We start from the raw sequence: 26,903 nt of genomic DNA, 5'->3' as shown, positions 1-26,903 counted from the left end.
TCTGTTTTCCACATATATATATATTTTTTTATTTTATCTTGTGTCTATTTGTGTAATCTCTCTTTAAATCTTTTCTGGAACAAAGTAAGGTCTAAATACATAAGATGTCTTGCAAACATGTTCATACTTCAAATGTCCAAAATTAAAGGAATCTTCCCAAACAATGCTTTTCCCTGTGTTCCCGATTTTGTTTTGAGGTGCCCCTAAAGCACCCTATTACTTAAACTAGAGCCCTAGGGTATATGGTACTCTTTCTCTTTTCCCTCCCGATGTATCAGCAACTCCTGTCAGGAGCCAGCAGCAGGCGTGGTAGAGGCTGAACAGGAGCCTCATGAGGGCTCTGGAGGGGGTGGCCGCCTCGCTGGTACCCATCCAGTCATTCTTCTAGACTGCTGAAACTGGTGGCCGCACAACTTCCCTGGTGAAAGCCCTTCATTGACTTCTCTCCTGCAGGATCAGGGCCAAACTCTAGCCGCCTTTGTCAGCCTGCCCTTACCTTTGTCTCCTGTCTTTGTACCACAAGCCCTGGCAATACCACACTGTATCTTTACACCCCACCCCACCCCCCCAGATATAAACTGTCCTCCTTCCTTGCCTGTCCAGCAACCCCCTGGCATGTCTTCTAGAAGACTCGATTTCGGGATCACTCCTTCCTTGATGTCTTTCCTGTATTCCCTGTCCTTTCCCAGGCAAAGACCTGTTCCCTGGTGCCCTTCTGTGTACCAGAGACCCCAGAGACCCCCTTCTCTGGGCTCTTGCTTCACTTTTCATACTGCAGCATAATTGTTTCTCTCTCCCTCTCCTAACAAGCCAGAGCTCATTTGCAGCAGGAATCAAATCTTAGCTCTGTATCCCCTCAAAGCTCTTCCAGAAGCAGGCTCAAGTCTGCTTAGGCTCTCCAAAAAATTGCTTATAAATAACATTGTTTGAAAAGACCACGACAGCATTGAAACTATGGTGGGCTTGATAATATTCTTTAAAGGGGCCTATCCTCTGGGGTCTGGGACGACACTCCACGATGGGTGCATGGGGACCGGGAATACGAAGGAGATGGTTACTTCTGGGGAAACCGCCCCTGGCACTTGGAGGCACCGCATAAACATGGCCTCAGCCCCACTGCCCTGGCTTCCCATCCAGCCTGATTCCAGATTCCATTGCGAATACATCCCTCCTCATGCTCTTCATTGCCCAACCCTCAGTCAGGACCTGCACATCTCTCACTTGAACTCCTGCGATAGGCTGCTGTTTTCCTCTTTCAGCTCTGCCCTGCACCAGTCACTTTCCACACACAACAAGCATGGTCTGCTTTGTAGAAGATCCATCCTCCGCTCCAAGCCCTTCAGGGCCCATCTCTGATCTTATCTGAACTCATCTGACGCCCCGCCAGGACTTCTGCCTGGCCCTGCCCATTTCTCCAGCACCCCCAACCCCATCTGGGCTTCCTCATGCCCCTTGGTCCTGCTCCTCACGCATGCCGTGCCCACCCCCACCCTGGAGGCTCAGCGCACACAGTTAGTTCTGCCTGCACTGCCCCCCCCACACACTGCCCCCCCACACACTGCCCCCCCCACACTGCCCCCACACTGCCCCCCCACACTGCCCCCCCCACACTGCCCCCCCCACACACTGCCCCACCACACTGCCCCCCCACACACTGCCCCCCCACACACTGCCCCCCACCCACAGTGCCCCCCACACACTGCCCCCCCACACACTGCCCCCACACACTGCCCCCCCACACACCGCCCCCCCACTGCCCCCACACACACTGCCCCCCACACTGCCCCCCCCACACTGCCTCCCCACTGCCCCCACACACACACTGCCCCCCACCCACAGTGCCCCCACACACACTGCCCCCACACACACTGCCCCACACACACCGCCCCCACACAGTGCCCCCACGCACTGCCCCCCCACACTGCCCCCACACACACCGCCCCCCCCACTGCCCCCACACACACTGCCCCCACACACACACTGCCCCCCCACCCACAGTGCCCCCACACCCACAGTGCCCCCCACACACTGCCCCCACACACACTGCCCCCACACACACTGCAAACACACAGTGCCCCCACACACTGCCCCCACACACACTGCCCCCACACACACTGCCCCCCACACACACTGCCCCCCACACACACTGCCCCACACACTGCCCCCCCCCGGGTTTCCGCGTGGCTCCCCACAGCCAGTCCTGGCCTCATCGTCCCCTCCTCGCCTCCCCCTCTGGCGCGCCCCACCACCTTCTGCACAGACCTTAGCCCCTCCCAAGGCTGTATGCAGTGTGCAGCAGACGGTTCTCTCAGGTTCCCTGCTGTCTGTGCCCGGCACAGGAGAAGCACTCAGGGAAAGAAACAAGGGGGAGGAAGCAAGGTCTTAGGAGTTCTAATTTGATCAGCAAAAGTATGGTGTTACTGGGGCTCCCATTATGCTCAAGGTCACGCGGGTCTAATTTCAGTCAATTGTTTATGGCTGAAAAAGTCCAGCTTCTTCAGAGGCTGAGCCCTCTCTGTGTTCAGGTTTTGCTCAGTACAGCTATTACCCAAAGTTGAGACAGCTTTGCTTCAGGTTGGTGGTTCAGCCCTGTCGAGCATTTGCAACCATGGTTCCTCTTACTAATTGAGGGCATGCCTAGATTTTCAGTGCATGGTTTCCCCTCTCGGCAATGTAGGACATAAGCCGGGGGACTCGGCTCTCCCCAGACGGTACCTCTCCACATCCTGGCTCCAGAGTAAGTGATCTCTCTGGGTGCATACTCTCTCTTTTCTTCTGGGTCACTCCAGTTTGTTCTCATTTCACTATTTTTGTCCCTGGTAATGGTCTGGAGGGAAATTCACCAGAGTTCAACATCTTTAATATTACTGGATGTGACAAAGGAGGGAAGAGAGAGGGTGGTCATCACTGGCATGGGGCAGAAACCCAGTGCAGGCGGCAAAAAAAAAAAAAAAAAAAAATAGTTGCTGGATGAACTGGGAAGAACCCTGGCCTTTCTAAGAGGGTAGCAGAATGCACCGGTGAGTGTCCCTTAAATGTTCAAAAACAACCAGGAGTTCAGGTGGGAAGTAATGGTCCTCCACGAGGAGGGGGAAGCATAGCATGTGGGAGGAGGAACCCTGAGGTGAAAGATAAGATGGGTTTCAGTCTTGCCAAACCCCTAACCTCCCCCAGGTCTTGGTCTCTTCATCCCTAAAATGAAACGACCAAGCTGATAGGATTTCTGAGCTCAAAAATTTCTGTGAAGATTTGTCATTTCCCGCATCTCTGCATTATGCACCTCTAGTAAATGTTTAATGATCTGCGATACGTTTTAGCATCACATTAGTGATTTCAACTTTCTGTATTTGACAAGTGTTCTAATTATCCCCTGAGAGAGCAGCCGAGGAAGCAGTGAACTGGGGACTCGCAAGAGGTTGTAGCAGTTTATGTCGTACTTTCACCTGCTTTGTCAAGTAGTGAACGATTCGACTCACAGCTGAAGAGCAGTCCACCGCTCGCGAAGCAGGTGGTCTGAAGTGTGGGGCCACGCGGGAGCGCTTCCTCGCCGTGGATTTAGCGCTCAGCTCCTGGCGGGTGCTCACGTATCTGTTGCCGCGGTATACCATGCATTAAGGCTTTTGTGTAGCAGCATCCGACTGGTGTGTGCTCAGAGCATAATCTTCAATCTGAGACTCAGTGCTTACCCCTCGGAACTACTTCAGGTCATTTGGCCATTTTATCACCTTTTTATAAGACAAGTAATTTTTTGAGTCACTCTGGGAAGTGGCCTGGCCACACAACCTTTCTCAGGAAAGAGAAACCTACTTAGCTGCCAGATAGTTAAAGCTCTCTTGCGTCAGATACCTTTTTTCTTTTCTCCACCACTTAAAGGTATCAATAAAGTGTAGCCAGCGAGGGAACAAAGATCGCAGTTGTGTACGCAGAAAGAGAAGAAGTTTGGAGCTTTGGCAAAGCTTATGTCCCACTGCTGAAGTAGAAGAAACATTGAATGCGGCCAAGGACCTGTTTTTTGGGTTAACTGTCCCGGGGAGTTCTCCCACATTCTTTCTCTGATGAACGTGCATCGTAGATCATCTTTAAATTCCTTACTCCTCGGAAACTGGTGAAAACCATTTTAACTACAAATAAACACATAAGCCATATAGATAGAGAAACCCCACACATGCAGGGACCTCCCCTTGGTGAGAAGACTGTAAGCACAGATGAAATCACACTCGGATAGTTTTCATCTGTGAGGTTCCTGTGACCTCTGACGCCACCAGACCTCAAGGCAAAAATAGATGCTCTTCAAAGACTTTGTAGCTTCCAGCAGTTATTCATGTGGAAACCAAATGAAGATGTTGATTCTCATGAAAGGGATCTCACAGCTACAGCAAATGACTCTAAGTGATCCCAGCCAAACATGAGAAAGTGTGAACTTTTTCATCTGTGATTGAAGGAATGTGATTGTAATTAGGATATATTACTTTAGGATTCCAGGGCAGTTTTAAGCACTTAGCTTCAAGCACTACAGTTAGCCTTTTGAACAGCAAACTCATGTTTTGAATTATGAAAAATGGCTCTATTAATGCTCTCTCTAATTGCTTCTGAACCTCACTCTTAAATTGCACCAGGCTAAGGCTATAAAGGTTTGTTTGTGGAAAGCTTCTATAGGGGTTTCTCCTTTGAGAGGTAGTTGTGAATGGGACGGGGATGATTGTGCTCTAAGAGCCTCTTGCTCTGTGGCGTGTGGAACTTGCTGACCGATGCCAAATGTTCGAAATGTAAATCTGAATAGGTCCACAGAAATTGGGACACGGAAACATGGGATTTGATGGATTGTGTCCTGAGTGTTTTTGTAGAGTGTTGTTGTAGTAGGAAATGCCTCTCCAACAGGGTTATTATAAGATCAGGTTTACAGCTTGAACCTTGCCCCTAGAAGAACATTTGAAAACAGTGTATCTGTGATGACATATTTCTGGTGGATTTACTCCAGTGTGTTTTTCTTCCAGTGAATTTACCTCTTCCTTTGTTTTGTTTTTTTCCTTCTTCGTTCCTGTGAGATATAGGAGAGTGAACTGGTATATTTTTCTCTTACAGTTTGAGGGGGAAAGTTAAACTTTAAGTAACTAGTTTATAACCTGAAGATTTTTATTTTTTCACATGTGTTAGCCCATAGTATAAATATTTCCTGTACATTTTTTTTTTTAAGATTTTATTTATTTGACCCAGAGAGAGCACAAGCAGGGGGTGCAGCAGAAGGAGAGGGAGAAGCAGGCTCTCCTCTGAGCAGGGAGCCCGATGTGTGGCTCGATCCCAGGGCCCCGGGATCGTGACCTGAGCCAAAAGCAGACGCTTAACTGACTGAGCCACCCAGGTGCCCCCTTTCTTGTACATTCTTTCAAAAATGGGAAGGGCATTTCCATTCTTTCATGGAAGCTAGTGCCTAAGTTTCTGCTTTTGACACTACTAATCCCAAGGAAAACGGGAAGTGGTTTATCTATTGAAAATCATGCTCCTTATTTTGTTGATGATGTTCTTTCTCTTTTCCTTTACCCTCCCATTCATACTCTGAGAATTCAGACTGATAACTGAACCTTATCAGAGTGTGGGGGAAAGCAGGGATGATAGGCCCTGTGGCTGAGGCACCTCACGTGGTTGGAATGACTCGGTTGCCAATGTACTTAAGAGAACCAAACAGTGCCCATCGGCCCCCATTTGGCCTTCAGTCTCTCTCCTAGGCCTCCCTACTGGGGTTGCTTTTCTGATCGCCCACCCTCTCCCTGACCTCATTTTCCAGCTGGACCAGTCACAGCATCCAGTGTTCCTTGTAAACCCTGGAAGAGGAGATTTTTCTTCTTTGATCCCTTAGAGATAACTCTTTCATTTTGGTTAAATCTTTACTGATATCCCAGCCACCTCACCAGTTAGCTTAACCAGATCCAACTGGCTCTTGGTTAGAAGTCCTGGTTTGTCTCTCCCTCTCCTTGCCGCTGTTCCTGGAAGAGACTGTTCCACAGGTTTTTAGCTTTTCATGTGCCATCATCTCTTCCCTAGCTCTGTCAGTCAGCTTCTCTGAAATTCAGTTGTCCACCCTCCTCTCAGCTCCCCCCTACTTTTTCCTTCTATTTCTCAGGAAATACTCTTCAGTGTGGCCAGCTCAGTAGTATCTCTGCACTCCCTGGCCTGGACTTCAGCCTTCTCCTTCAGGCATTTATTGTGTGTATGTCCATGCATGTTTACCTCGGGAAACATTTGTAAAAACAAAAACCAAAACAAAACCTTCCACCATTACATAAGCAGTGTATGTTACTTGTGTAGTTTTTAAAAATAAAAATAAATAAGATTAAGAAAAGAAAGGCATACTCCTACCACCCAGGTATGATCCCTTAGTCTTCTACTTGTTGCTCCTTCAGGCATTAAAAGGCACCTATTGTAATCCTCCACAAGTCTTATTCGGAATAAATGTCCCTGGTCTCCTGCACATATTCTCCAGAGAGCTGGTTTGAGCCCCTCATCATCCAGGTCTCTGGCCCTGGCCCGGTTCATGTGGTATTTCCCTGTTCACACATGGCACCACTCAGAACGGAGCTGACCCATGCACTGTACAGCTGCTGGCTACTCCCCTATAAAGAGAGCCTCCTTAAGCCCACTCTGACCTTCCCGACCACAGAGCTGTACCACAGGAACTGTCTAACGGACTGAAACTCTTTAAATTTTGTGGACATTTCAATCATTTTTAATTTGCTTATTTTTACTTACACTAGTTTCTATTCTTCGTTGACCACTAAAAGATCATGAAAGATTGTGTTTCGAAGTCCAAACAGATATTCTGCTTGCAGTGTTTCTTTTACTTGGACCAAAAAAGGGATGGGGGAGGGTTGGGAATGACATGTTTTACTCTCTTAGAGGATCCAAACAGACCACCAGTGATCTGGGCTTTCCTTTATTAGCCCTCACGAGCAGTTTCTTTATGGGCCTGCTTTAGAATCTTACTCCAGATTGAAACCAATTCACCGTCCTCTGTTGACCGAATCCATCGTCTCCTTGAAAATTGGACCTGATTTGCCCATCTCCAATCTTTTGGGCACATTTCTTCACTGTATTTACTCCCAGATCCCTGACAGAACTATGACAGCCTCAGTTTTGAGGAATGTAGGGCCCCAAGATGTAATCTGTTAAAGCCAGAGGACTTGACCCCATTTATTGTGGCAGAGTTCTCTTCTGAAATGGTTTCATCTATCTTGGGCTTTATTTTTTGTTTGTTTGTTTTTTGTTTTTCTCAAGGCTATTTTCCCTTTCTCAATCTGACAGGTAAAATAGCAATAAAATAGTACTTCTTTCGCTTTGTCGTCTGTCAGCATCATACCTTTGCTCTCAAGCAGCCAGTTAGTCTCTTCCTCAGTTGCCTCCATTTTTCACATATAACTAAGGCAGTCCAGTTCTGTTGTCTTCACCATGTTCCATAAGCATAAGTCTATTCTGGGCTTCCCCTTTGTGAACACTTTTGATAGATTGGGTACTGTCCACCCTTGGCCTTCCCATCAGAAGTAATGAGATCTTAACTCCATACTGTTGGTCTGAGTATTTGCAAAATGGCAAGAACATAAAGTCCAAAATAGGTTTCTTCACCTGTAAATGTCTGAGAGATTTCCTATCTGCGCAATGAGAGCCATTAGGGAAGGCTGTAGAGGGGCAACCACATTCTGCAGAGGTGAGTTAAAACTCAGTCTGATTTTTGGAACATCCACGGGGGAATAAGAAGCTGTGCGACCAAGACCTAGAAACTCTTATTTCTCAAGTCCTATTGTGGACCCTGACTACCAATCCCAAAAAGGTAAATAAAGAAATCTATGGACAGAGGATCAGACAGGGGAATATATAAAAGTTTTACATAAAAGTAACAATGAGCCTTCATGAGCCATGCTAGCACATGTCAGAATCTTCTTTCTTTTGTTTAAGCTGGAGTCAGGTGCAGGGCTTAGGACCAGAACGGCCTATGTGCTTCTTTCCCCCTAATTCTGGTGATGAGGGAAAGTCATTCCGGAGAGGCAGCAAACACAGAATTAAAAATGAGAGCCAGAACAAGAAAACCCTCAAGTGTGCAATCAGAACTGGTTGAAGTCAGAGTAGCAGGAACACACCCCGAGTTCTCTTACTTGGCAAACTATTTAGAGAAGAGCCAGAATGGAGACAGGCAAAGAGTGGGGAGGGAGAGAGAGCTTAGCTTTCTTTGAGGCAGCTTCCACTGCAGTGTCCACCCCCTTTACTGCTGCAGCGTTGTCAATGAGAGCATTTCGGAAAAGAAAATGGAGTCAGAGAGAGTTGCATGGTGTGGCTTTTTCCCAAGAGAGAGCAGCCCCGAATTTTACCTGACAAGGTTTCTGGGAGTAGGGCATGAGGCTACCAAGAGTGAAACCTATTGTGTCCCCAAGCTCAGTCAGGTGCATCTATCCCTGAATCTAACCCACACTTGATAGAAAAGTGAGATGTTAAGAGCTATTCCTTCCCTAGTCCCATTTGAGAATTATTGCACAGTTACCTACTCTTGGAGAACAACAATCCATATTATTACATAAAAGCTCAGAAAAGTTGTGTGAGAAAGAACGGTGTTTCTCAGACTCCTGAGCATGAATTTTTTTGGTGGCTTCTTACTGTCTCTCATAAGAGCTTTCCATGGAGGCCACCTTCAGTTCATTGACTTACTCTGTGAAGAGTTCACCAGGTAAATGAGGGAATGCACCTATCTTTCTATGTTCCCACTTAATATTTACATCCACCTTTTCTGTCTATGTTCCCTGGAGCACTTGTTTCAATTCCATAGTTTTGACTACCATGTAAATGTAACTATTCCCAAGTCTGTTTTTCTAATGCTGACCTCTTTCTTGAGCAGCACACCCACGTCCCTCCACCGGGGCATCAGGCACATGCCCCGAATTCAACATGCAAAGTCAAAATGCAGTATCCTCTTCACCAGATTGGCTTCTTTCCCATCTCCCTGTCATTAATGATATCATCGCCCCCCAGGGACAAAGTTGGGAACCTTAGTGGATTCCCGGACATTTCGTTTCCTTTACCCGGGAGAATATATTTAAAAATTATGTGCATATGATAAATACAGATAGAATAAAAAAATTTTAATGTATTTTATCTCTGAGATTTCTATCTATTCCCATAGACATAGTCCAGGCTCTCATTTTTCATTTGGACAATTGCAATAGCCTCAGGTAAATTGTGGGTTAAGCACGATTCTTGTAAGTAAAGGGAATTTGACATGAGAACCTTTTATATATCTTTGTCAAGATAAAATCTTAAATTACAGATATGCTTAGAAAAATGTTGAGATTATGGCATTAATATTAATGAACAGGGTGGGGTTTTAAAGCTAATGATTAAGAGAAGCAGGAATGTTCCAGTACTACCCTATCAATCTGCCTTGTTTTCTATGGAATTCTGGAGGGATCTGAACACACGTCTGGAAATGACAATAGGAAATCAGCACACCATTTTATCATTAAAGCCTATGGGAGGCCACCTAAGTACAATTCATTTTTTCATTTATACAGTTCCTTAGGGTCACAACTATGGACAGTTATTGTACAAAATAACATAGTTCCAAGTAACTGTTTCGGTTTGATTTGGGATATGCAAATTTCCTTTAATGATTCAATCAGCATCATTAATAAATTATACTTACCAAACAAAAAAAACCTAAAAAACCGAAAATATACATAAAGTCTCTTGCACATAAATTCATCTAATCTGAAGAAAGTGGTATTGCCCCATTTTTCAAATGGGGAGAACGAGTCACAGAGTGGCTCATTTTCCCAGTGTAGCTAGTTCATAGCTCGAACTAGACTTTGAACTCTAAGCCCTGGTTACTTTCCACTCCACTTCTACTGGCTCCCCAAACCTAACTGATGGTTATGTTCAGTGAATGAGAGCTGGGCTTCCCAAGCCTTTGGTGTATAAGGAACTGGCATGGGGCAACTATGAGCAGGTAGAACCAAAGAGGCTTTACAGGGAAGGCATCTAGCCTCTGTCCTAACCACGGGCTGCAAGCAAGCCTACCTGCCCTGCAAGGTGAAGTCATGCAGCTTAATTTTGAACAGGGGCTATGGCAACAAGGATGCCCTGTTTACTTACACAGTGTAAGTTGCAAGACCTTCTCAATACATTACACATTCTAGAATGAATTGTTCATGGATCTGACTTTGCCCTTACAGAGCAGATGTAGTTCTTGATTTATAGCACCATAAAGAAAAACAGTGAAGGATGCCTCAAGACTCTTGGCAGGCGAATATAGGCAAAGCTCCCCCCAATGTCCTTTTGAATTCCAGGGGTGGAAACTTATGGGCTTTGACCAATGCATAATGTAAAGATCTGAAAACTCTTTTCCTTTTTCCAACCATAGAATCCTACTGATTTGATTTAAATAGAATTTCCTCTTGTTTGTTTTGTTCTGAGCGTGAAGAACTGGTCACCCACCATTCTTTGAATAAAACCATTTCAAATTGCGTGAAGGAGAGTATGATCAAATCATTCCTCATTCTTTCCTTCAGGCTGAAATACCACAGTTGCTTTAATTTCCTTCAAAGCATCTACTTTCCACCCCCCTTGAGTTGTTTTTATTTCTCTTCTTGGGATTCTGTTCATTTACTCCATTGCATTGCCTTTTTAAAGTGAAGAGGTCAGAATTGGACACAACTCTAACCTGCGTGTGACTAATGCAGAGCATTAGTAAAGAAGAATTTGCTTCCTAGACTCTGCATGTCCTACCTGCCTTGGCACACAAACACTGAGCTATTGTAGTCATCATTTATTTTTTAAAAAGGAAGGGGGATCCATTCTACTCCCAAAATGACTACAGTCGAGGAAAAAAATAAATGCCTTTGGTGGCCTCACCCAGTCTAGCTACTTGCTATGGAGAGAAAAATGTGCTCATTTTGGGGCTTGAGAAGTGTGTATGCATCTGTGCTGGGGGGCTGTGAGTTGCTGTGGATTATAGGTATTGACCCTGCACTTGAGAAGAACCAGATCTATACCCTCTGATGCAAATGGAAAATGAACCTTCAAGTGTTCAATGTGTGCACTGAAATCTAAGCATACAGGCAAAACTTTCCAGCGAAGCGCTTTTAAAACTGTAAAATGAGAAATGACCGTGGGATTTTCAGAAATTTAGTTTAAACTCTGTGGTACTTGAAGAGAAAATTTTAAAACCCACCAGTGGCAATGGAAAATGGTGCAGCCACTTTGGAAAACCAATTGGCACTTCCTCAAAAAATTTAAACAGAGTTACCATGTGACTCAGCAATTCCACTCCTAGGCGTATAGCCAAGAGAATTAAAAGCATAATCACACAAAAACTTGTAAATGAACGTTCGTAGCAGTGCTAAACACCATAGCCAGAGTGGAAACCACCCAAATGTCCATCACCTGATGAACATGGATAAACAAAATGTGGTCTGTCTCTACAGTGGAGTATTCATTTAGCCATAAAAAGGAATAAAGTACTGATGCATGCTACAACAAGGATGAGCCTTGTAAACATTATGTTAAGTGAAAGAAATTGGGCACAAAAGGCCATATATTATATGATCTCATTTATATGATCTATCCAGACAGAATAGGCAAATCCATAGAAGCTGAGTAGATCAGTGGTTGCCAGGGGCTGAGGGGAGATGGGGGCAGGGGGAATGACTGCTAATGGATACTGGTAGGGTGAGGGGTTCTTTCTGATGTGACGAAAATGTTCTGGAATTATATAGTTGTGATGGTTGAACAACCTTGTGATTTACTAAAAACCACTGAATAGCACACTTTAATTGGATGAACTTTATGAAATGTGGATTATAGTTTTTTTTTTTTTAAGTAGAACAAATAACCCCACTGTTCATTTGTAGATGGACCCCTTGTCATTTTTTTTTTTTAAGAAAGAATCACCTCAAAAATTTTCTTTAATGACTGTGAGGCTTTTATTACTTTGGGAAATGTTGTGCCGGTGCATTGGGTTTCATGAATGTTGCTGGTAAAGCAAGATGTTTGTAGAAAGTGGCAGAATTATGACATTGAGAAATTATTCTGAGTGGTATGAATACAGACTGGGCTGGTTGTGAGAAAAACAAGGAACATCCGATTCAGTTATGGCTGTACAAATGGTCACTTATTTGTGCTGCTACTTAAAGATTGGTATTTTTTCCCTCCGGATTTGTGTGTGTGTGTGTGTGTGTGTGTGTGTGTGTGTGTGAATATTTTTGCTGGGAAACTTAACTGTGTGCTTGAGGCTCTGTTAAGTGAATTGTCGTATTTGCAAACTTTTTCTTCAGTATCCATTCTGAAAATGGAATGACTAGAAACCACCCAAACTAATTCCAGGCTTGTGGGATTATTTTTTTCCCTTCAGCTATTTTCTAGTACCTCTAATTAGCCTGGACAGCCTGGCTGTCCTCTGACGGTGGTAACCCCGCTCGTTCCATCAGCTGCCCTGCTTTCTTTTCCGTCGACACATTTCTAATATCTTTGAAGGAGACAGACGCTTCTGCTGCATCCCAACAGGACTCACAAGGTCTGATGCTTTTTGACAAAATGGATGCCTCCTCCCTGTACTTTGGAATTGATATACATTGTCAAAAAGGGTTTTCCGAATGGTTTCTCTTTGTCACCTTGTATCAGATTTTCTCCTCCATTCTGGAAATGTGCAGTTTAATGTTGCGTTTCCAATCACTTTCAGCTGAAAAAGTGTGTAATGGAATCAGGGCATCCCATGAATACTCTTAACAGTGTGGAAGATGCCTTTTGTTTGCAGCTCTGCGTTCCAAGGGGACTGGTGACAACAGTGAAATTACATTGGGGGGCTTGCTCGATAATGGGCTCCTTGTCCCTTATGATTTAAGAGATGCACTAAGGGTGACTTCTCCCATCCTCGCACTTCGGTATTGGTTTATATTTGTTAGAATCTAAATTGTGGCAGTTGCCACCTCCTGAGAAGAAAAGCAGTCACTGTACCAGTTTGTCCCTATTTCTCTACCCGACATACCTGAGGCTTATTTTCAGAATCGTTTAAATTCAGACTTGAAAGATGCCTGGGAAACGATCTGGTCGCATCTCTCCTTTTTCTAGGCAAGAGCACCAAAGCCCAGGGCCAAAGACGGGCATGAGGTGGGGCTGGCACCTACAGATTCTGATTCCCAGGGCAGTTCCATTTCTGCCATACCGTCTGGCCTCGACACCATGGATAATGCGCACATACATGCATCCCTCCTATGTCATGGACTTTTGGAGCTGGGGGAGGGTTCAGCAATTAGCCATTGCCCTGCAGTGTTTCTTTCACAGTATCACCTCCTGGGTAAACTGTCAGAACTGACCACAACCCAGAGAGGGTTGATAGTGCAAAACCTTCCTCCTGTGTATTCGTGCGTCATACGTTCACACATAATGACACGCATGGGTGGGTTCCAGGCTGCCGGGCTGGCTGACCTCTAAACAATGAGAAATTGGAATGAAGTTCTGTGTGGGACTCTTTCAAACGTGAGCCTCAAAGCACTTTCTTTGCTGGCCGGCTGTTCCCATGCCTCAGACAGAAGAAGAAATCAAGGGATGGCAAGATGAAGCACCTTAGTTTCAGTTCTGACTTCAGGAGTGAGCTTGATCCCTCACTTTTGTTTTGCTTAGAAGACTTTTCATATCTCTCATTCCATGGAAGCTGGACTGCTGGACACCATTACCTGCTTTTTAAGCGCAGCAGCTTGGCAATTTTGTATTTCTTTTCCATTTCTGCTCTGCAGAGTGTACCAGTGTTAAACTTGGAGGGGTGTGTGTGTGTGTGTACATGTATGTGTACTTACATGTGGGTATGTATATATAAAGTCTATATTTATAAATATAAATCTATATGTGTATATCCATTTTTCCCACTCTTTGTGCCACTTGGAGAAAGCCTTCTCTTGAGGTGGACAATTACATACTTATTAGTTGTCCTCATACCATGTCTGTATGGCATCTATTTGCAAAGTTACGTAACTGTGAATTTGGGGATTTTGTTTGGTTTTGAGGCCAAAGGATTTACCTTGAGGAGGCGGAAGGGCTGAGAGGTCATCTGCCTAGGCATGTGCCTGGTGGAGCCAGTGCTTCTAGGCTTCCTGAGGGTTATAGAAAGGGAGCGCTGACAAAAGTTTTCCTACATTTGCCCTGTGATTCTCCAAATGTCATCTTCTTCTTAAAACAGTGTCATTTTTAAATGACATTGTAAAATGTCTTACAACAAAGACATTTTGGGGCTTAACCAGTTTGTATTTTTATAACAAAATCCAGCCACTGGTTTCTCAGTTAGTGGCTTATGACACAGCTGCGGGGGGATCCCTCTGCTATCGCATCTGACCTCTGACTGATGACCTCTGGCGTGTGATTGTGCCACTGGGTAAAGTTCTGTGGACTAGTGCTTGGGGCATACAGGATTTACAAAGATTGGTAGAGGAACAAAGATGAACCTGCACTTTGTAGGACTTTAGGTCTTCTAGGAATATCTGGCCAAATCTGGGCAATCAAAAGGAACATACATTCCTGGTAGCAGTCAAATAACAAAAAGATAGGGAAGAAAAATTAACTCCCACTTCCATACCTTTCTCCCTGCTCAATCAAACATATTTATCCTGTCAAGGATAAAAAAAAAAAGCCAGGTGTCATGGTGGTCCAGTGAAGGCAATGAGCCAAACTGAAGGTAGCAGTCAAGCTTTATTTACTTCCTGTGATCCTGCAGGCAAGAGGCAAAGAAAAAGAAAAGTCCCAGCTCCCCTGTGTTCCATTTTCCCCCCTGAAGGGCACCTGGGCAGGCGAGGGTCAGTTGGCATGGGAAGCAGACCACAGGGTATCTTCTCACTGCTGAGGAGCTCTGGACAAAAGGCCTCAGCCTTTTAAACCAGGGGGTGGTATGGTGGGGGGAGGGGGAAGAAGGGGAAGGAATCTAAGTGGAAAAGTATGAATGATAATGGAGAAAAGTGCTGGAGCCAGGATTCCCACAGAGCTGCGGAGCTGCTGGGGCTGGGAAGGCAGATTTGTGCATAAATGAGGCTGCTGGAGAAGGGGGGTGCGCAGAGCCCTTATTTGCCGCTCCCTGCCGGGGGCTCCCTGCCGAGACTGCAGTGCATGGGCTGGGCACCCAGTCTGGTGGGGAGGGTGGCTTCCTTGGAGGGGCCTGCCTGGTGCCGCCTTTGTAACTGCCGGGGGCTGGGGGGGTGGCTCCCGAAGGAGCACACCGGGTTTTGGCCGGGATCAGAATCCTCATATATGGGGTATCTGTGGATAGTTTCTGTTTTTACAGAAATGGGATTATGCCACATACTATGAAACTTGCTTTTCTCACTTAACAGTATATCATGGATACCTCCAGGTCACCAGACATACTTAATTCTTTTTTTGTTCTTAATGCCTGTATAGTAATATCTTACGGATTACACACCAACCCATTCAGTATTTCCCCTTTTGATAGACATTGATAGACATTGTTTCAGTCTTTGCCGTGACAAATAATGTCAAGGATGAATTCTTATCTGTATATCCTATGTACTGAGTCTTCTATTTTTCTAGGATATAGTCCCTAAAGTAGGATGACTGACCTGTCATTATAATAGATTTAAAAGGTATAACTGTTTACATTCCCATTAATTATGAGAATGGCTTTTTCCTCTCACCCTATAAGAACTACTGCCCATTTGTTAATTTTTTCAACAAACGTTTGCCAATCTGATGAGCAAAAGTTATATGTTATTTTTACTTTAATTTGCATTTTCCTGGACTAGTGAGATTTTCATGTGTTTATTGAACATTTGCATTTTCCCTTCTGTCAGTTGCCTAATCATATCTTTTACCCATTTTTTTTTCCCTTTGCTTGTTTGTCAGATGCCTCTTGGAGAGTGTCAATACTTCTCTGAGGTGGGATTTCACAGGAGTTGGTGTGATCCCCTTAACAGAAGTTGTAAAATCGAGTGAATATTTGAAATGAGCATCTCATTTGACCCCTTATTTTTCTCTTGACCAGTTAATGATTTGACTAACTTGGGGAACAAAATGTTGGTCCTTTTGACTCCAAATTGTGACATTAGAGGATAGAAATAGCCAGGTTTTCAAGAAATTGTTCTCTGAACTCAAAATTCTCATCAATTAGCAATAAATTGCTTTTATCCTCTCATGAGGCTAGTGTTGGGGGGGGTGGGAGAACATTTAAAAAACTCTTAATGTCTTTGCTTTACCTTCTCTTCTCCCATCCTTGCAGTTGACTGCTAAGAACACATTAGACCTTGGCGCCTGGGTGGCTCAGTTGTTAAGCGTCCGCCTTCGGCTCAGGTCATGATCCCAGGGTCCTGGGATCGAATGCCACATCGGGCTCCCTGCTCAGCGGGAAGCCTGCTTCTCCCTCTCCCACTCCCCCTGCTTGTGTTCCTGCTCTCACTGTCTCTCTCTGTCAAATAAATAAATAAAATCTTTAAAAAAAAAAAAAAGAACACATTAGACCTTACCTTTCACCATGTTACAAATAGGGCTCCATCTCATGCTGGACAGGAAATGAAAGCGTGTAAATTTCAGTTTCAGTCTCTGTGCATGAAAGGCTAGCCTTAACTTTGGGGAATACACTTAGGAACCACCCTCTGTATGGTAAAAGATACCAGGTAGGAAGTGGTTGCCTGTTGATTAAATTATCCCAACCCTAGAAACCTCTTCACTTAATCTTTGGCCAATCTCTGAGTAAGGAAATGGGATGTCATCCAAAATCTGACCGTAGTCCTATCTATAGGTCCGGATCTGAGGGCCCAGAAGAAAGGTCAGGGCATATGCCTAATTCTCCTTGATTCTTACTGCTGCCACAGCTTTTTTTGGTTTTGTTTTAAATAGTTTTCCTTAGGAAAAACAGCTCATAAAATAATGAAGTAGAAGATATGAAGTATCCAAGAATCCTATGATAACAGAATGTAGCTTTAAAGCATTTCTCTAGTTTATTGGTTGTTTAGTGCGAGATTTGTCAGCCTTCACACACACACTATTCCCTTTGAAACCCATTCCCTCTCACTGCCCTGCTCCAGATTGGAGACCAGCACTCTGACACAATTGATCCCAAGATCAGAGGAATGAAAGAGCAAAAGATCAAAAGGAAGCCAGGAAGCACATAGGAAAAGGCATCATGATTTAGGGACTGGAAAGTCTGACTGCCAAACATGCTGTCATCTTTAATCCATGGGTGTCTCATAAAGGAAGAACTTGGTAGTTCAAACAGAAATGAAGAATGTTCTGTACATGGATGGATTTGATATAAAGATCTATTTAAGAAAGTAATTAGCTAAGGTTAGCCCAGCAGTGAATATTGGAATTGAAGGCTGATACCTCACTGTATGTGAATTTGAAATTTACAAAAACAGAGTAAACATAGTGGCTGTGTTCCCTCTCTCTTGCTCACTAAGGCCAAGGGTTCTGCCTCGTTTGCCCTTATCTCTCAAGTCACTTTTTTGGTAATGACCTAGCCAGAATGACATCCTTTTACGTGCATTGTCTTTTTGTAAAACCAATGAAAAGGCATATGGATGTTTAAAGGTCCAGACTCTATACAGTTAGACAATTACAGACAATAATGCTGTTACTAGGAGAAATTTTATTCAAGGCCTCTGCTCTGGATACATCTGTTGATCCACCCAAGTGTAGCTCACTCATTCTTTATCCACATAGTCATTTATCCATCAGCAGTCACTGTGTGTCTGTCACAGGCCAGGCATTGTGTGCTGGAGATTCAGAGACAAGGACTCGGGCTCTGGCCAGAAAATGGGCTCAGGTAGTTAGAGAAGCCATGGGAGCAGCCGTCATGGTGAGGATTGGTAAGGGCTGTGGCGTACGACACCATGGTAGCACAGAGAAGGGGCCTTGGAGGTAAAGCAGGAGGGCAAGAGAAGGCGTTCTCCAGGGTTGATGGACTCTCAAGAGGAATAGCTTGTCCAGAGGAAGGGTGAGGTAGATGTGTAAGAAATAACAAGAGTGAGGCTTAAACAGGCAAAATGCAGATAATGATTTTAGAAGTGCTGGGGAGCCATGAGGGAGCTTTACAGGAGGGGATATGACTTGGTGAGAATCATGCTTTAAAATCACCGTGGTGACCATGTACGGGGTCAGAGGAGGGCAGAAGTGGGAGCAGAGAGAGTTCCTGAGTCATGTGGACAAACTCTGATAGGGCCTGGAGCCAAGGCACTAATGGTGGGAGTCAAGGAAAGGAGGTGAAATCTACCTGGTGTGGTGCCTGTTGGGATGGTAAGGTGAGGAACGGGAGCAGTCTGAGAGTGCTCCCTGGTGTGGGATAGGCGACTAGGTGGGAAGGAGTGCTTTTCCTGAGATGGAGAACGCTGAAGGACAGAGCTGCGGGTGGGATGGGGTAGGATTACCAGTTAAGTCTGAAACATGCTGAATGTTTGAGATGAGATGATGGTGATTACTCAAGTGGAGATACCTGTTGGCGGTTGTCTGCTCCAGGCTGGAGCACAGCAGAGATACAGGGCTGCCAAGGATATTCGGAGTCATGGCGCATGCGGTTGTTGAAGCCATTTCCTCGTTTGGTGAATGTTAAGGGAGTCGTTCTGGGCCAGCTTCACGGATGTGCGACCTGTGGTTCACACAGGCCTCACTCTAGGGAGGGCCCCACATTGGGTTTAATGCTCTGTTGTCACCATTTTAAAATTCTCATTAATTTTTATTTATTTATTTATTTATTTATTTAAGATTTTATTGATTTGACAGAGAGAGACACAGTGAGAGAGGGAACACAAGCAGGGGGTGTGGGAGAGGGAGAGGCAGGCTTCCTGCGGATCGGGGAGCCCAGTGTGGGGCTCGATCCCAGGACCCTGGGATCGTGACCTGAGCCGAAGACAGACGCCTAACGACTGAGTCACCCAGGCGCCCCTCTCATTAATTTTTAAACAAGAGGCCGTGCATTTTTATTTTGCACTGGACCCTGGAAGTTAAGTACCCAGTCCTGCTTATCATAGCTTGGCCCTGTGTACAGTAGCGAGGCTACAGTGTTGAGTTAAGACGGCCATGGTTCTTGCCTTAGGAGCTCACAGGCCAGCTTGTTAAGTCATCGGTAACAAAATGTGATGTGCTCTGTATTAGAAGTACCAGGCTCAGAGAGCATGTGGGAGAGGCTGTTAAACCTAATCTTGGGGGTTAGGGAGTTAGGAAATGAGATTGCCCAAGAAGAGGAGTAGAGACAAAATGGTAGCCCATAATACCAGAGGAGACATAGAGGAGTCTGAGAAGGGGGCCTCCAGGGACATAGGGAATCCAGGAGGAGGTGTATCCTAGAAGCCAGGATCAGGAGAGACTGTCAAATGCTGCCAAGCAGATTAAGAATGAGGTCATATCGAGTGGATATAAGCAACAAAGAGGCCATTGGGTGATTCTGAGAGCAGTTGGATAGAGAGAGGGGCAAGAATGAGTTTACCTCTGTTTAAAGGATCAGTGGGAGGTAGGGAAGTACAGCCCTTAAATGTGGATTATTATCTTAATCGGAGAGAAAAGAAAACAGGCCCTAAAAGGTGGGTTTTGGATTAGGAGAGTATCAGTTTTTGTTGTTTTGTTTGATTGTAAACTGAAAGTATGGTTTTTTGAAAATAATTTTCTTTATTTGAGAGAGAGAGAATGAGAGAGAGAGTGCACGAGTCGGGGGTGAGGGGTAGAGGGAGAAGCAGACTCCCCGCTGAGCAGGGGCTCAATCCCAGGACCCTGGGACCCCAGGCCCATGACCTGAGCCAAAGGCAGACGCTTAACGCTTGACCGACTGAACCACCCAGGCACCCCAACTGAAAGTGCTTTGAGCATAGGTTTGAACTATGGGCCTGTGGGCAGAGCCAGAGGTGCAGAGAGGGAATAACTAATATAGGGAAGGCCTGTGTGGGGAGTGATGGACGGACGCACCCTGGTCAGGAAGAGAACAGAACAGGATAGCAGAGGGAGCAGGTACATTTCTAGGTGAAGACCCCTCTTGGCTCTGAAGTCAACCTTACTTTACTCATGCATGTGAGCATCTGCTGCCTCTGTCTTCCTGCCTCGAATTCAAGGGAAAAAACCTCTCCTGAGTTCTCTCATTTATTCTCGTATTCCACAAATAGTTACGGGGTTCCTACTGTGTGACAGGCGACGCATTTGGAATATAAGAGCAAACAAGGTCACTGACCTCGAATGTAGGTTCTACAAGAGGAGCTTCCACGGCCTGATGGCTCAGTGTTGGCTTCTCCCCACACACCCTCCTCTGTGGTCTCTGACACTGTCTTCTGTCCTCTCTACCTTCCTTTCGACTCATTATCTTTTACTTCCTTCCCAGAGAGCCAACTTTTCTGGTTGGAGCCTAGAAGCTGCAATTCAGGGACCATGTAGAAGAGGGGAAGAAAGAGAGTGAAAACTAGCTGTAAGCAAAGTTTTGAAAGAGAAGGTTGCCTTTGGAATTTATTGCCTAATGACTTTTGATCTTATCCCCCTGGTTCTCAGGGCCCTTCATGCTACTTTGAAATAAGGCTCTAACCTAGAGCTTCCTTTGAAGCTCTCCAAGTCTCTCCATCCTCTATCAAAACTCCCATTCCCTTATGCAGGGAGTTAGCCTTAGCTCATTAATTAGGATGGAGACCATTTGAATGAACACACTGATTTGTGAATGGTGGATATTACCTTTCTTGGGTGGGGGGGGTGCCTTTTACAAGTGACTCTGGATTTATAAGAAGAAACTTTAATTTGTCCTATTTTTGGCATCATAATAAAAAAAATACGAATATTACATCTTCTTCCCAGTCAGCTCCCCTAAAATTTTCCATTTTTTTCATAGCTTCCACTGGTTTTCTTTTAGAACCGTTAATTCTCTAAAGCCCCGTGTGATGTTTGGTGTCATACCCTCCCTTACCTGCCTTCCCACTGGTCCCTATGACAGCAACAACTGGGCACAGGTGGTGAGGGGTTGGGGGAGAGGTTGGGACAGCTGCAGCCATTTATAGGGATTGCTTCTGAGTTGGATACCACCTCTTGGGGGGGAGAGTGGGGTGCCTGGGGCCTCTTGGCACAAAGAATGCAGCTGACCCTAGAGTCAGTGACACATCCATCCAGAGCTGAGCTCATGGAAGGCACTTCCTGTACTTGGGGCTCTTCACAGAGAAGTGTGTGGGATTCCAGGCCTCCTGCTCCCTGGTACCTGGGAATTGTTGGGTTCATATAGAATGCAATTTGCAAGCCACTTCACCGATTGATAGCTGGAAAGTGGCTGTTAGGAACCACTTCAGAACAAGAAGATCTAGGAACAGGAGGCTCCGTCTGGAATAGGCCTAGGAAACATTGCTCCATGGTTATCGATACCGTGGCCTCTCCCTTAGATGTCTCCTTTGGGGAGCTCTGTTCTCGCAAATCCCTGAGGCAGCAGTAGGTTTTGGATACATTTTTGGAAGTGTGTGAATTTCCTAAGCTTCAGGATGAGATGAGAACATCTTTTCCTGGACCCAAGATACTACCCTAGAAACTCAGGAGTCAAAGTCAGGCTTCTTAGATTTTAATGTGCCTATGAAGCACCTGGGGATCATATTACAATGAAGATTCTGATACAGTAAGTCTGGGGTGGAACCTGAGAATCTGCATTTCTAATAAGATCCCAGGCAAGGTCAGTGCTCCTGGCCCACAGACACTTGGAGTAACAGGGATCTGGAGCTGTACTGTCTACTGCATTAAACACTAGCCACTCATGACTTCTTAAACTTAAATGAATTAAAATTAAGTAAGATAAAAAATTCACTTTCTCAGCTGCACTAACCATAATTTAGATGCTCATTACCCACATGTGGCTAGTGGCTGCCATATTAGATTACAGAGATTAACGTATTTCCATTATCATAGAAAGTTCTTTTGAAGAGCACTAGTCTAGAGTAAGCCTCAATTTCCATCGTTCAGTTATTCATCCATTTATTCATTGAGCATCTATTATGTGCCAAAGGATGGTTGGTGCTGGCTGTTAAGGTTTGGTTCCAGCTAGCAGAAAAAGTAAATGTAAGCTAACCAGATTGTAATGTTCTTAAAGTAAAGATACCTATAATATGGTGAGGGATCCACAGTTGGTAGCAGTGAATGTTGCCATGCAGGAAAAGGTGTCCCTTGGGCATTTCATGTGTGTTCTTTTTTTTTTTTTATGATTTTATTTATTTATTTATTGAGAGGGAGAGAGAGAGCGCAAGTGCATGCGAGTTGGGGGAGAGGGAGAATCTCAAGCAGACTCTGCTCAGAGCCTGATGCAGGGCTTGATCTCACAACCCTGAGATCACAACCTGAACCGGAATCAAGAGTCGGATGCTTAGCTGACTGAGCCACCCACACACCCCTCATGTGTGCTGTGAACCAAGCTGTGGAGTTGTCATAGAATTGAGGTACTTATGGGGTTGGCTACTGACAATACGATTTTTTACCATTTCAGGGCCATAATCATCAGAAATGGAGAAATCATCCCCATGTCTTCAGAATTTACCCCTGAGACTGAGCGCCAGCGACTTCAGTACCTGGTAAGAGTCATGTTGGTTTGGCAGAGCGCCGTGGCATCAGGGATGGTGTCGGAGCTGTTTTGGAGGAACGTGTTGCTATTGACATGGGAGCAGGCCCACGGCAGTCAAACGACATATGGTATTAACTCCCCCACACACACCTTCTGGATCACACATCCTGGCTCCGTGTGTGACGACACACTCCACCTCCGTGAATTTATTACTGTGGCTGTTTTTCTTCCATCTGTAACCAATCGAAGACACAATGTGCTCTGTTGCTTTTAATGGTTTGGTATGTACAGTATGAAATGGGGTGTTGGATAACACAGTTACCTTTCTTCCTTGGCCTGCTACGCACTTGAACTCAAAATGGGGGCTCAGCCCTGAGGAGGACAGCAGCCCCAAGATCCTCTGACACCCCACCATTTCACATGCAGATAGGAAGTCTCAAGGGCCCTTTGGGAAAGATGCAGGTGTCAGAAAATCTGTTTTTATTCTGAAAATAAGTTCTCCGTGTAGAGCACCCTCTTTGGAGTGAAATTCTGAGTAGGCTATAGGAGGGCTATTTAGTTTTTCAGATCTTGAGCATTTTTGCTTCACCTTGGTATTTGAGTTTTCCTGAAAAGAAGGCACTTCCCTGTCCTCAAATTCCAGGGCTAGGGCATTTGACTTTGGATCTCAGTTCAGTGACAGTGGCAATCATGCGAAGTTACTTTGGGCATCTTTGGGTACTGACAGCATGAATAGTAGTTCTATGGATGAAGTATTTTCTTGCCAACTGGCTTTCTTTTTAGACAACACGGCTGAAGTAGTGATCCTCTGCTCTTAAGAAAAAAATTGATCCAGGCTACTCAAAAAGGATTTCGCTCATGTCTTGGAATTTCACGTGTGTGAACAGTCCAAGTCTGATTACTTTGGCCGATTTAGGAAGTGGCTGTGCACTTTCCCTTAATTCCCTTGTCTGATTAGTTTGTTTTACTCAATATCTAAGCTGTGTTGCTCTGGTACATAATGATAGTGGGAATCCAAGCCCAATGTAAAAACATATTTTTCGCTTTTTTACCAACTGTTGTTCTCTGACCTTTCTGTTGTGTTTTTCAGTGAATAAACTTGTGGCCACTCCTGGGAAGGCCAGGCTTGAGAGCTCTCATTCTCTTTGGCAGTCTAGGCAGGGGGAAGGGATCCTGCAGCAGCCGCAGAAGATCCTCATTCCCGTCCCAACTCTGTGACTTGCGGGCTGGGTAACCTTGTGCAAGTCACTTAACCTTTCCAGACCTCGGTTTGTCACTTACACAGTGGGAAGCTAGACTAGGGGTCACCAAGGACCTTCAGCCTGTGAGGTCCTTCTGAGTGGAGTTCATAACAGCTGACCTCCTTGTCACCTGTCTAGCTCTCTCCAATCCATCTTCCACAAAGCCACCCAAGTGATCTGATCATGAACTGTGTCACTCCTCTGCCTCAAATCCTTTTGGCTCCTCATAGTGTACAGAATGCAGGCCACCCTCGGCATACCCAGAATCATGGTCCCCATCCACCTCTCCTGCATCGTTTCTCTGCTGCCCCTACCAATGCCACCATGCATCTCAGGCTGTAGGCAGAGAACCACCTTCCTTTTCTAGGGCACACCTTGATCTCCCTGACCTGCATGCCTTTGGACATATGCTCTGCTTAGGTGGTCCTTCCCCAGGGAAACTGCTCTTCATGCTTTGAGACCCCAGCATAAACATCACATCCTCTAGGAAGCATCCCCTCCCTCTCCCAGGGGTGGGTGGAAGTGCCCCACAGAAGTCTGTGGCATAGCTCTGAGCCGATGCTATTGTATTGCTGGTTGCCATCTCTCTTTCTCCTTCCCAACTGAGTCCCGGAGGGCAGGCTTCTTGCCTTAGTCACTTCATGTTGTACCCAGCATGGAGGACATACTGAACCGGGATTCGTTGACTCAGTGAAAGAAAGAACCAATACTTGTATTGACATCTGGATCATTACCACACAGTCCTCTCCCCTCCTCCTTCCCCTGAAACCTCTCACAGCCCTTTTGCCTTGCCAAGCCTTGACTACACCCTCTCTTCATCACCTCCTTGCCCTTTCATGAGAACGGTGTCCTGTTTTCCTGCTCTAGCCAATGGGAAACAGCAGGTTGACTTTTTTTTGCTTTGAAATACTTTCACATTTTCATGTTACAAGAATGGTACAGAGAGTTCAAAATATTAACTTTTAAGGAGGGATGGGAATGCTGACATTTATCAGATTCCTAAGTATTGGTGGTATATTTCTCGATGGTTACAATGAGATGTGTATTGCTTCTGATCTCAGCTTTGTCATGTAACTGTGATTTCAACAAGGCCCTTCACTGATCCCCAGCTTCATCACCAGTAACGTACATAGAAAGCCTTAGAAGACAGGTATAAAGATTAAGTGAACATTACATGCAGAATTCTTTTGTGCACAGAGTACTCATTTGATTATTGTTTGATGAATCAGTCTTGCCACTTCAAATCCTACTGGCCTGCAAACCACAATGATTCTTTTTCCTTATTTTTAATTTAAGAATCACTCCTTATGTTCCTAAGATTAATGTCTATTTTTGTGTCACTCTTAAACAATCAGTGTGTACACTCTTAACCCACAGAACTGAGCCTAATTGTTGAATTTCTAAAAGGTAAGAAAGCTGTCCCCATTCTTTTTAATCCTTACTCCTAAATCATGTATGTTTCTCTGGTTTATAACTATTTTTCCCAGACAACAGGAGTGTAAATGACCAGAACATAAAATATCCTGGTTGTCCAACTTCCTATTCTGTCAGGAGTCTAGAAATGTATGCTTTGAATTGAACAAATCCAGTAATAGTCACATGATCTATGATGCAAATCTTTGTGGTGAAGGGTTTTTTTTGAGTGAAATTTTGAGAGAATGAGGGAATTTATAGTATAAAATAACCTTGTGGTGAAGCCTTTGTGGTAAAGTATTTGAGAGAATTAGGAGGTTTATAGCATAAAGTGTTAAAAATAATATCAGTTATGAGAGGAAAACAGTAGTGTGATGACTTCTCTCAGCCCAGCCCAGCCTAGGCATGAGCTATGTGATCCCAAGTCCCTCACACAATGTCTCTGAATCTCTCCTAGGTAAAATGTGTAGGAGACCTCCCTTGAGATACCCAGAACTATAGGTTTGGAAATCAAAATGAAAAGTAATCCCATGGTAATATAAAATACAGTATATATATCTTATAATTTTAAGTGCCTCTAATCCTACCAGTTCATTTTGTTTGGAAGATCAGTTCCCTTGAACTAATTATGAAACACTTTAGTGCAGTGCAGATTGTAGTATCCTTTACATGATCTAAACGAGTTAGTACATCACTGGAAAGTTAACGATGTGTACTCTTTACTCTTAGGTCAAATTAAATTTTCTTTTTATGATGTGTGAAGAAACGTTTTGATAGAATCATTAAAACTTCTAGGTCCCCAGAGACTTGACTTGAGCATGTGTCTGCAGTTTGATGTGTAGAAATGGTTAATGGTTTTCTTGGAGGTGGGGAAGATTCAGAGTTCTCTGTATGTGAACCGTTTTGATCCACATCGAAGAGGAATGTTCTTGGTATGTACAGTCTGGACATTTGGGGATTACAGAACTGGAAGCAGATTACAAGAGGATGGATGTGGCAGGCATGTTAATTTTGTTTGGTCTTGCATCCTGACCTCGGAAGGGCCCTTCATGCTGCTCTCCGGTAATGTGAACTTTGTTCCATAGATTCTTGGGCAGGGTGATTAATCAGGCAGGCTTGAGGGTTTGACTTGTTCACATGGAATGTGGCAGGTGTGTGATGAAGGGGTCAGGGGCTGTAAACTTCTGCCCCTCAGCCAGGGAGAGTTGCTGTCCTGCAGTCATGAGTAAGCCTCGCTCTTCTGTTGCTGTGCCTTCTTTTTTTTTTTTAATGTTTCCAGGATGATTGAAATAAAATATTTAAGGAGGTCTACCAAGCTAAACGGAATGTTTGGATGGAGTCAGGGCACAGATAGGAGGGAAAGCAGTCTGGTCATGGTTGTGTCTCGACGGAATTTACTGCTTTGATGCGTGGCCTCCAGCAAACCACCCCCACCTTTGCTTCAGGTGACAGCCAGAAATGGATCTCCCTCAGGGGGACCTCTGCAGCCCGAGGTGTGAGAGTGATGGCTTCCCCTCCATTCTGCCTAGACATATTTATAAACTCTGATTTGATTACATTAAGATGTGCTGGTATCATCAAACCTTCAAATAATGCACTTCTGTCCTTGTAGATAATCCAAGTCTGCAGCTGTTTTTCATCAAGGGCAATGTACAGAAGAGATGAAAGTGGGTTTCAAATACTCATTTGATACGTACAAGTGCAACATTAGCTGAGGTGATTTCTTG

General features: G+C 44.9%; 1 protein-coding gene across 1 annotated transcript in view; it reads left to right on the top strand.

The window, feature by feature from the left end:
* The window catches only part of PPM1H (protein phosphatase, Mg2+/Mn2+ dependent 1H), a 241,547-nt gene that overhangs the window by 135,084 nt on the left and 79,560 nt on the right, over positions 1–26,903 (top strand). Inside the window, exon 5 of the mRNA XM_028110952.2 lies at positions 22,448–22,532. Coding sequence (XP_027966753.1) covers positions 22,448–22,532 — 85 coding nt within the window. The remainder of the gene's footprint in view (positions 1–22,447; positions 22,533–26,903) is intronic.

The sequence above is a fragment of the Eumetopias jubatus genome, unplaced genomic scaffold (assembly GCF_037043125.1).
Source record: "Eumetopias jubatus isolate StellerSeaLion01/CBP00866 unplaced genomic scaffold, mEumJub1_p1.0 scaffold_8, whole genome shotgun sequence".
Taxonomy (NCBI): domain Eukaryota; kingdom Metazoa; phylum Chordata; class Mammalia; order Carnivora; family Otariidae; genus Eumetopias; species Eumetopias jubatus.
This window is presented reverse-complemented; position numbering and strand designations above follow the sequence as displayed.